Genomic DNA, 11,795 nt, shown 5'->3' with positions numbered 1-11,795 from the left:
CGATGGATCTTCGATGGATCTTCGATGGATCTTCGATGGATCTTCGATGGATCTTCGATGGATCTTCGATGGATCTTTGATGGATCTTCAATCAGCAGACTACAATACTTGCTGTAACGTAGGAGTGTTTTGGAGCCATCGTAGAACTTCTTATGTCGTGAGTTAAAATTTAAAGTCCCTCCGGTGCTCAATCATGTCGAGGATGAAAGGTCCTAATCGGCACGAGTTACTGGTTGTAATTATTCCAATAAATTAGTGACGAGCACATGAGTAATTCCTTTCTAGGAGTTACTCATGAAAATTGTATATTATATTGTATTGTATTGTATGTTTTATTAGTTCAGGATAGGTTTTCTTGTCTCATCGATTAAAATCATTTAATTAACAGTGCAATTAATTAATGCACTTTCTTTTTTATTACTTGTTTTGTTCATGAATAGTAGTGGCGAAATCGAGCATTAATTTACTCGGTTTCGTTCAGAAAAGCATGTAATAAATGTCTTACATGCATTGCTCCGTACTTAGTTTATCTAATCGTGATTAATTTTGATATATCGATACTTCGATATTATAAATAAATGAGCAAGAAGACAAACTCATTCGCGACGGATAGATTCTAGCAGTTAAGTGGTGGCTCAAAGCCCAGTTCTTTTATTAGAACAGCCAACTTAATGAAAGGAGTCGTCCGAGGTTTTTAAATATATTAAAATATTAAAAGATATTAAAAGATATTAAAAGTTAATATTATCAAATAAATTGTAGAGTCTTTAGCCGCTTAGATAAATTTCTATAAAAATGTATTTATGTCTTATGTATATGTGTATTTAATCATATTTTTTAGATCAGGATTTTCAGCTTCTAATGTACTAATCTCCCGTTTCTCCCCCCTATACTTTCTGCGTTCTCATCTATGCCTGTGCCCAGGTGCTACTCGTATAGGTGAGAAACAATTAGTATAGGTTTATTTTAAGTTTTTCCCCCTATGGTGGCGGCTGTCATTGTGCTAGTGATTGCACGGTGTACGTTGCACCTGTGTGTGCGTTTAGGTGTGTGCATTGTACATCGTTTCGCGACACGTAATACCGCGCTTATTATTTTTTAAAGTTATTGAATAAAAATAACTTGTAGAGTCACGTGTACGATACGAACTTTTTTTTTTTTTTTAACAATCGTTTTGCATAGTAGAGTTACCGCATTTATTTGTGGAAACTTTGATATACTCGTATATTACTAGTATGCATATATACTAGTGTATACTTGTATTTTTGCTGTAGTTTTTTATGCAATAATCACTAGCCTTGGCAGACGATTACAGCAATCAGTACGTATACCCTTTAGCATATAAGTTTAGAAAACGTGGTTGAACTAGGGTGTCGGAGGTGCCCCGGGGCATGCTCTCTAGTTTAGGCTTTTGCACCCTGGTGGTATGTGAGAGAATCGTGGAGTGAGTGGGTGGGTACGTATGTGTATTTGCTCTTTTTAAATACGGATAATTGGCAGACAGGTAGTATACTTCTTTGAGCGAATGTGAAAACTTTAATTTTAAGTAGGTAGGATCCAGGAAAGGCACGAGGTTTGCTTCCACTCCGGAGTGGAAATTTCGCCTCCTGGTTTATACAGAATTGTTGCAAAATTTTATCATCTCATTCTATTATGCTTGTTTTGTAAATTTATTTTGTGACTCTTCTGTAATCTTGAGTATGTATCATAATTTATAGAGGTATTTGCAACCACTTGGAAGATTCATTTCTTTTTCGATTCTATCTCGAACGAGATAGAGTCGAATCAAATTGGCAAAGCCTTTGATGAATTTGATACTTAGTTTTAAGTATTATGAGATTAGCACTTCGCACAATAGCGATTTTCTCTTGTAATGAAAAATATTCGATATAGTTCAATATAACAAATGAATGAAATGAAAATATTGCAAGAAAATGCATTACATTTGTTGCATTATTAAATTTCAATTGAATTTTGTTATTTGATATTAAAAGTGCGACGTGTTATTAGGTCATCGAGGGAAATTATCTGCTTGGACGTTTGATTAATTGTGCTCGTGTAATATTATGCAATGAACTCTAAGTTCATCTATGGTTATACGAGCTTGAATATAATTAACATTAAATATAAATTAATTTTTTCATAATTCCATATTAGAATCATAACGAAATAAAAGTTAATTTGCAAAAAAATATATGAGATATCTTATCTTTCTTGCACGTTGAAAATGTCCAATGCAGTTTTCAGGGATGAAGAAAGAAGAGGCTAAATGCCGAAGAGGCTAATGCCGAAGAGGCCCCCACTTAATTGTGGCTGAAGAGGGCAACTACATAGACTTTTGAGTTATTTTCAAGGGTTCAAACGGCAAGTTCGAACTTTTCGAGAATAGCTTTCTAGTCATATTTTATATTTTATTATATTACATTCTTGCTCGTCATTAATTTGTAGTTGTAATTGGAGATGATGGACCATTCCATCTCTTTGGCACATCAAATCTGTGTGCCATATCGTCCAAAAGATGCATATGTGTTTAGTTAGAGTCAGAAATATTACAATTTTTGTATTATTAAATTTTGAAGCTTAAATAACGTTCGGTAAATATTACAGTAATTTCTCTTTTCTTGTTTTGTCTTTCAAATTTTTCACTTTGATCGTATATTATTAAATTTGCAATTTTTTTCTATTTTTTTATAATGCAGTTTAAAAGAATTTTGTAATAATTAATAGATATTATTTTTTTTAGTAACTTAGTATTCTTATTTTTCTTATTTCTTTATATTTTTATTTACTTTATATAAATGTAAAATCACGCGTTTAAATTTAATTTTATTGCAACGGTAATTAGAGATTTGATAAAAAGTAAATAAAGGATTCAATTGAAAAGTGCATCTGCGAATTGGACCACTTATATGTCAGGCTATTGTATCACTTGATTGTATAATTAATATAGTTTTCTTCTTGTTACAGGTGATCATCGTTGGATTTATCATCAAACCTTCTGGATTCTTTTTTATTTGAGTGTCTTAAATTGCTTCATTTTAAAATATATATATATAAATGCATTTCTGAAGGCACACACATGTTTATATATTAAAAATTAAATATAATTATATAAAATTCTATATTACAATATAACTATACTACATATACTATCAAAGTATATGTCATATATTATCATATACTATCATATAGTACTTTTGATTAATTATTATATCCGCAATTTAGCGGACTTATTCATTTTTTTCTGGTGTTGCAAACTATGTTGTTTTACTTAGAAATAAAAATAAAGTTTTCACATTTTCAATTATCACTAACTAATTAAATAATTAATTAAAAAAGTTAGCAAATAATTAGCAACTAAATGCACTTATTCATTTTTTTCAGCTGTTGAGATTTTATGCCAACTTTTTAATGCTGTTATTGTTCGTTACTTGAAACTGCAACTGCAATTGTAGCAGCCGGTCGCTTGATAGAAAATCATTTGAGAAAAGAAATATTTGTACAAAACGAATATTATATTACCCTAGAAAAATATGTAATCACAAAATTTATTATGTATAATGACCTACTGACCGAAATTTTCCGATGGTAACTTACCACGAAGGCTTGCAAAGTAAAAAAGTAAAGTAGCTTTGCTCTACCTTCTTTTCGGTCATGTTTCCGATTGTCGATATTTTAAAAAATATACCTCTACAGTTACAGACGGTAGATAAAATAAGGATAGATCACTACTATTACCGATATGGTGCTTAGTCGTCCTGCCACTAAAGTGGCTTTTGCGAATATTTTTTCCAGGTCCATGCGCTACTATAGTGGCTCACTCGAGTAGCTCACTTACTCACTGTTTGAATTAAATAATCGTCTTTATAATCATTCATATTTAAGTGAAATGTTAAAGTTTAAGTATATATATATGTACAATATATTTTTAAGAAAAATTATAATTTAATCATTAAGAAATCTTTACGTAAAACATACGAACTTTCTTTATGTACGGCTGATTATTTAAAAAGTGTGTGTTTCAACTCCGACGCACGACTGGAGTTTACTCCTTAAGAACGATTGTCTTTGAACAGGTACAGAAAAAAGACTTACTAGATTAAAAAAAAGACCAATATCATATTGGAGCTAGAAAAAGCCGTATTTCTAGAAATTTTCTTGAATTAAATATTTTTGTCGAGATTGAAGTAAACCTTTTTTTTCTTTGCAGTATGTAGAAAGGGTAAATAAGCGCATCTATTAAAATCTTTAAAGAACGTATATATTTTTATTCCATTTACATTTTTTATGGCTATTCGGCAAAATATTATACACCAATCATTTTACATAAATATATCTTACATATCGTACATAAATACATTGTTAGGAAAGTTGATTTATTTATGTTGTTATTATTATCTTAACTATTATTATCATTTTGAATATTAATTACCACTTTTCCTATAACATATATGATGTACAATGCACACTACCAAATATGCACACACAAGTAAAAAGTACACTGTTCAATCATTAACATAATGACAGCTGCTAAAGGAAAACTTAATAATTAAAAGCGTAATACAATAATAAGGAGTAACCCATACTGATATTGGACTTTTCCTCCTCGGAATGATTGGACACTGTAGGAACTTAAAGTTTTTTGACTTACTACTTTGTAACTGTTATATCACATGTCCATGGCATTTTAAAATTAAAATGACGTATATTAATTAGCATACTAAATCACACCGTTATTGCATTAATGGGAAATTGAATATGCGCGGTCATGTAATTGAGAGCAACTACGTAGATTTTTTGTGTTATAACGTCAAATTTAGAAAGGGATTAAAGATACCTTTTCATTATAATATTACGATCAAGGCATAAGTGAAATGATTTACTTTTAAATTAGAGCGGAGTCAATAATTTTTTCCGGATCAGATTTGTTTTATATTGAAAATAATAACATTTAATTTTGTATTGGCAAATTTTCTATGATATAATTTGTGAACTATAATTGTTGAACCGGAACGCATCGTTTGAGTTATAATTTTCGCATATATTTTGCAACATTTTAAAATGCTCTTGTTAAATAGTTTCGTCGTGTGTGTACAATTCCGTTTTAAACATTTTTTTGTCCTTTTTATAAACGATCAATGATAAAAACCTGAAAGAGGAAGAAGAAAAAGTAAATAGAAAATGCGAATTAAAACGCGTGTTTCACTTTTCTTTTTCTTATTCAATCAGAAATATCTTTCGACTATATGTATTAATAATCGTACACACATGTTCCATACGTTCCTCCTATCTACAACTTTCCATTCTTGGCAAAAAGACGTGTGTATGGACGTATGTAATCGTATACGAAGGAAAGTTGTCGGCGTCATACGAGTTTATTTATTTACTCGACCGGTTTTTATTCGCGTGAATTCAGTGCTCTTTGAAAGGAGAATCACTACGTCTGATGTTTTCTTTTAGGAAGGAAGAAGGAAGGATAGGAAGATTGAAGATTACAATTTTAAAAGTAAAAGAAGCAATTTTAAAAGTATTAGCTGACAAAGTAAACTTTTCGAGTTCATAATACGTGAGAAATCTTGAGTGCATTATTTAAAACATACAATAGCAAGTGGTAATATCTCTTAAGTAATTAAATAAACCATAAGAAAATATAAAATTATTTGTAAACATTAAGAATACGAGAAAGTTATAGTAAATATGTATACATAAATAATTGTGTGTATCATAGCGTTGCTATTTTTTATTCATGAATCTTATTAACAATAAGTTATGATATTCGAGGAAGTATATAGAATTTATATTTACCCACGCGTAATCACAGTTACTGTTCCGTAAGGCTACGTGTATTCGAACGTGTACCGTTCAGGTATTACGACACCGTCTGCAAGAGTTCTTCAATTCCGCGATGTTATTAGCATGAGAACTTTCGATTGCGCTCGGTCCTTCCCGTTGCCTTTAGAAAAAGAGGCAATTGATAAATTAGACGAGAAAGTCAACAAGGACTGAATAGACGAAATATTTGATTTATGTATGCATCTATGTTAACATTGACACTTTCCAATATTCTACTTATTTCAAACGATTCACGCCATTCCAAAATGTATTTTTTTCTTAATTAATAAGTCGGAATATTTAAATTTCAATTTCCATATAGAAAAGTTTCACACACTTAAAAGATCCTATTTATTAAATTAAAATTTGTAAATACGAAAGATATAAGATGCTTTTGAATAACGTGCACAAAAAATTGCAAAAGTTTAACGTTTATTTTATTTTTTGATGCATTACTGTAACCTGCCGTGTCGCCACGTAACAAAACTGCTTTCGTCTTTCTTTTTCTTTCATCCCTTTTTCTTTCTTTTCGTTCGTTCTCTCCAGCTGTCTCCTCTCCTTGCATTTTTACTTTTTATCTCTCGACTTCATGCTCGTATATCCCGCATGCATCTTTTCCTAGTATGGACCGACAGTTAGAGGGTGTGCAGTCTTATGAGTAAAACGTAAACGGTGAAGGTTCGAAGAGGATGAGGAAGAGAATGAGGAAGAGGATGAGGAGGCAGTGTTTACAATACTAATATTACTGTCATTTCTCGTGCAAACAAGTGCACCCTTGTCGACATACGTTATGGCCAGCATAGAAGAAGAGTGGGTGAAGAGTTCTATCTTTCTAACTTTATCCTGTTTCTTGATGAACATACTATCTTATTATAGCGTCCTATGTAAGTATAATAATAATAATAATAATAATAATAATAATAATAAAATAATAGATTTTTTAGATTCAGCAAAAAGAGACATGAAAAAAGAGAGAGAACAAAAAGTACAATCTTTGAAGATCTTAGTTTCTTTTCCCGACGATCAAATGGAAAATTTCGTAGCTTTGTTCTTTCTTCTGTTTTTCTTTTTCTCGTTTCTAATTATTATGCGTCAGGGTGCTTAACGTCTGTCAGAACAGGTGCATATATGGCATCGCACTGTTTAAAAAATTATGCATGCGTGCGTATTTATAGACACGTATCTACGTTGAACGTTAGTCTGAAAATCTCTTTGATAGTATATGTATCCTTAAATAAATCGCCGTTCATAAATTTTTGACGAAATTGCGGGGAGTGTCCGTGTTTATCTGGTTACGGTGATGCGGAACGATTTCACATCGATTCATTGGATTTTTCACTGACTGTAATCTACTTAAAAAGTGTGTGGATATGTAAACAATCGAATCTTTCTTCCGCAGGGCGGGGCAGAACTAAAGTAAAGAACTACAAAAAATATCTATCTCTTTTCACAAAGATCTCGCTTAGGTCGCAAATAAACACAGGAAACTACTGTAAGACGTATGTCAAAACGTTATATATAAATATGTATATATATATATACGACGTTTGATAGAAAATTCTGTGGTTTAACTGAATTTTTTTGTGCGTTTACGTATACCCATAAATATAGAGATATCATTAACCGCGTTCCCCTTTCGAATTTCGTTTTAATCGTACTACGTGGAGTTCGATACCAATCATGATTTGAACTCGTATGATTCTTTTACATAGCGAAAAGGTAAAAAATAAACAAGCGGTATACGTTGTGTATTGGAAACTCGTTCTTCTGTCGAAGCAAATTACTTTTCGAAAGCTACCACCTTGATTTCATGATTTCGTTCCGCGTCTGTAGCATAATTTCTCACGCGTAAACAAGCAACGATCAAGCCAGGGAAATTTCTGATTAGAAAATAAGTTCCTAGACGGATATCGATAGTCCCGACAAGATAAACTAACTAATATTTAATTGAATTTATAACTAATATATATTGCGGTCAGTCAACGTGCTCTTTTCGAACAGGAATGTTCGTCGTAAGTAAGTACGGTTTCGCGTCCGATTATTCTTTCCCGCGATCTTCATTTCATGCCTTCTTAGGTATATTATTATATAACATTATACCTATGTATAATGTTATATAATAATATGCAAAGCGTTTTGATACGCTAATGAGGCATTCATTAAATCCAGCTGAAAGTGAAACGGTGTCGTTTCTCTTACACTCGACAATTTATTACCGTTCTAAGTTTTACAAAGTTACTTGGAGAATCGCCTCGACTTCCAATCAAAATTTATTTATTCAGAAAACATGCACTCGCCGAGTGTACGAGTACCAGTGAAGTTCTGATTAATGAGTAGAGTTTAAACTCCTTGAAAATCTCTTTCGACTCTTCAACAGTTCATACTGTTATTAATATAGAAACGAAGTTCTTGTTCCTATTTTCTCTAGGTTCTCGGATTCGACTTTAACTTATATACGTGTTACCTATTCGTTTAGGAAGGATGCACTTCTGCTAAAGTGTAGTATGTGTACGTAAGCGCTGTACTTTCGACGTCCTACATCCCATGAACCTACTTTCCTAGATTTTAAGATCGCTTGCGCGCGTCGAGTTCACTTTCAATTTCTACTATGTACGCGGCAGCTTCTCGTTTCGCTGCAAATAACGCATTTCATTGTTAACTGAGGGAAACGACTTTTGGGTACGGCAAGTTTTACGATGGGATGTTTTTCCTCGTTTATACGCGTGAACGTTGTTACCGGAAGAACCATAAGCAGAGCAAACTAACAATGTAACCATTGCACGTCATACGGGATTCACAAGACTCCTTCCTTTCTAAACGTTCGCTTTGTATGCATTTTATGCATCCTGCTACTCCAAGTTACCGATAACAAATAGACTATTGTTTAACTTTTGATTCTCTTTGTTTCATCATTTTTCTTTATATTCTTTACTTATCTCGCCATTTAACGCTTGTATCCCCATACCTAGTAGTCTACGTACTAGTATTTTCATGTGTGCATTTTCATCTTGATCTTTTCCTTAGGTCGTATCTTTGGTGTATCTTTGAGAAACTAAAGGAGCTCGAAACGATTACCGAACGATCTCGACAGCGCGAGAAACATCTCGGTTGCAAAGTACATAGTACACGTAATGCGATGGAGTACGTGAGAGATGTCAAGAGCCTCGGTAGAAAGAACTAAAGAAAGAGAAAGAGAGAGAGAGAGAGAAAAAGAGGTCTTTCTCAATGGATACGATTAACGTGCTTTTTTCCCACTTTGACATTTACTAGAAAGGTTTTTATGGCATATCGTCTTAAAGGTAAATGACTATAAGCTCGTAAGTGGTTGTTTTGCTACTGGCACACTTAGAGAGTTATATGTCGACGTAGCGCAATGTTCTATAACGGGTGAAAGTCCTCTTGCAATTCTTCATAATCGCACGGTCACAGAGGCAAGTTAAGGCAATGCTTTTCCCTCTGTCATAAATTGCTCATTAAATAGAAGTGGAAGTGGAAGTTGAAGAGATGGAGCAAAAGGAGGGGTGCTTTCGTAACGATAGTAAACTTGATACAAAAAAATATGATTTTATTCATTTACAAAAAAAGAAGATATAATACAGGTCGTTCGGGTAAAATCTCAGCGCAACGAATACAATATCTCGTGAGCCACGGGAATCTCTCGTTCCCGGCGGCACTCTCATTTATTTTCGTTCTTTCTATCGAGCGAAATTTTTCTCTAGAGTTTAACGTACCTACGAGTAGCATTCCATCTTCCTCGTGGGACGTACGCGGTGGTTTTCTCTCTCTCTCTCTCTCTCTCTCCGACGGTGGTGCGCGGTTTTCATCGAAAGTAGAAAGAAGAAGAGAGTTTGCGATGGAGGAGGGATAGGAGAAGAAGAAGAAGAAGAAGGAGAAGAAGAAGAAGAGGAAAAACACAGAAAGTGGTGAGGTCCCTGTTGGTCGCGTAGTGCTATATCACAGCTCGATCTCAGTGATGACCGTAGCCACCGAGTTCGAACTCGTGTCCACCACCGTAACCACCGTCGCCAAATCCACCGCCAAAACCACCACCACCTCCGTGATGATCCTCGAGTACCACGGGATAAGGTTCTTTCACGACTACTGGGACTTTAACAGGATAGGGTACGGGTTTTGACACGGTGTAGGGAACCTTGACTGGTACCTTGACTGGATACGGCACTTTGATGGGAACCTTGACTGGTACCTTGACGGGATAAGGTACTGGTTTATCCACTGGATAGGGCACGTGCTTCTCGACGGTCACCGGGTAAGGTGCCGGCACGTGAACGGGAACCGGTCGATCGATGGGTACCTTAACCGGTACTTTTACCGGATAAGGTACATGCTTTTCAACCTCGACTGGATACGGTGCCGGGACATGTACTTGTTTCGTTATCGTCACCGCCGGAATATGTTCGGTCGAGATATGTTCGCCTCCTCCGAAGCCGCCACCACCACCACCGCCGCCAAAGCCGCCTCCTCCGAAGCCATGACCTCCTCCAAAACCTCCCCCGAAACCTCCCCCGAAACTGTGACTTCCCAGGCTCAGTTCGAGGCCACGCTTCGTTTTCTCATCCTTTTTTTCGACGTTAGTCTCACTTTTCTTCGTCTCCTCGGCCACGGCCATCAAAGCCAGGCTGCACAAGAGTAGCACCTGCAAAATATCAATATTCGCTTCGCATTAACTTTCTAATTTCTTTTTCTTTTGCTCGTTAACGCGACAGAATTTCCGGTTAAGGTAAAAGAGAAAAAGAGAGATGGAAAGATGAGAGAAAGAATTTCAGAGAACCTGTTTCGAAAATAATTTCAATCATTATTATCGTTTGTGTAAACGTAATAAAAAAAAAAAAAAAAAGGAAGAAAAAGGCCCGTTTATCTCTCCCGAGTCTGAAATAAACTCCTTAACCGAGAGCGGAAGGCTCTCCCACGAATGGTGCGATTCGAGAGGCGGCGGCGGCAGCGCCGGTGGCAGTCGCTACTCACTTTCAGCTTCTCGGTGCTGTACATGTTGGTCGTCAGTGAGCACACTGGCTCCTCTATGGGCTACCCTGGCTTTTATAGGGGGACGCAACTAGCAGCGGTCCGTCCGTACGGGCAACTCGAGCGTGCCGATGAAATTATTGCCGAGTAGGAAGTTAATGGAAGGAAAGAAGGAACAACGACTTGCCGGATAACGCTTTTCTCCAAACTTCTTCATCTCATCTTCTTTTGGTACTTTCAATTCTTCTTTCTCTCCCTTCCGTTTTATTTTTCTTCTTTTATCCGTTTATCCGAATTTCGAGATATTCGAGTTTCGATTTTCGAGTTTTTGTCGTTGTTCTAAGACGAATCTCGCGATTTTAAGCGCGACGCTTCTAAGCTTTTACTTTTCAATTGTTCATTGTTTATATGAGAAAAAAGCATGTGAAAAAATGAAATGAAAAAATAAAAGCAGCATATCCGAGAGAATAAGAAGCTTATTGCGCATAACGTCCAACTCGTAAAGAAAAGAAAGGGGCCCTTGTCGATTCTGTCGAATAGAGAACATAGAAAACCTTTCTACAGACGCGACATGCATTTTTGCCAAGTTCCCGACGTACGAATATTATCGATAGAAGTGCTATTTATTATTAATCGCAATACTAAAACGTTCGACATAATTGCTAAATTTGTATTTCCATTTTTCCCTCGTTTTAGTTGAAGGAGCTTTTGACTGTAGTCTTAATAACGGAGCAACGGAGACACTAACTAATTATGGCTATAATCAGATATCATTTTTAATCCGATTACGTTTAACAAAGGGATGCTCCGTTTCTTGGTAGCACCACGGGGAACTTGATTAATATTACTAGCTCGTATAAGCTGCGAAAGAAGCTATTTAGTTTTCCTTTCATAATGTTTTAATCGCATTGCTTACTAGCTAATTCGATTTTATTTTGATTTGGATTTTGATTTGGATTTTTATTTGGATTTTGATTTGGATT

The 11,795-nt window shown here is 34.9% G+C and overlaps 1 protein-coding gene across 1 annotated transcript; it reads right to left on the bottom strand.

The window, feature by feature from the left end:
* Positions 1-9,380: 9,380 nt before the first annotated feature.
* LOC122518324 (cuticle protein 79-like) lies at positions 9,381-10,866 on the bottom strand. The gene is made up of 2 exons (XM_043637187.1): positions 10,816-10,866; positions 9,381-10,486 (listed from the first exon to the last, which is right to left on the bottom strand). The coding sequence occupies exons 1-2, from the start codon at positions 10,837-10,839 to the stop codon at positions 9,800-9,802; spliced, it is 711 nt and encodes a 236-aa protein (XP_043493122.1). The 5' UTR covers positions 10,840-10,866; the 3' UTR covers positions 9,381-9,799.
* Between the last annotated feature and the right edge of the window lie 929 nt (positions 10,867-11,795).

The sequence above is a fragment of the Polistes fuscatus genome, unplaced genomic scaffold (genome assembly GCF_010416935.1).
Source record: "Polistes fuscatus isolate 324 unplaced genomic scaffold, CU_Pfus_HIC Scaffold24, whole genome shotgun sequence".
Lineage (NCBI taxonomy): Eukaryota > Metazoa > Arthropoda > Insecta > Hymenoptera > Vespidae > Polistes > Polistes fuscatus.
This window is presented reverse-complemented; position numbering and strand designations above follow the sequence as displayed.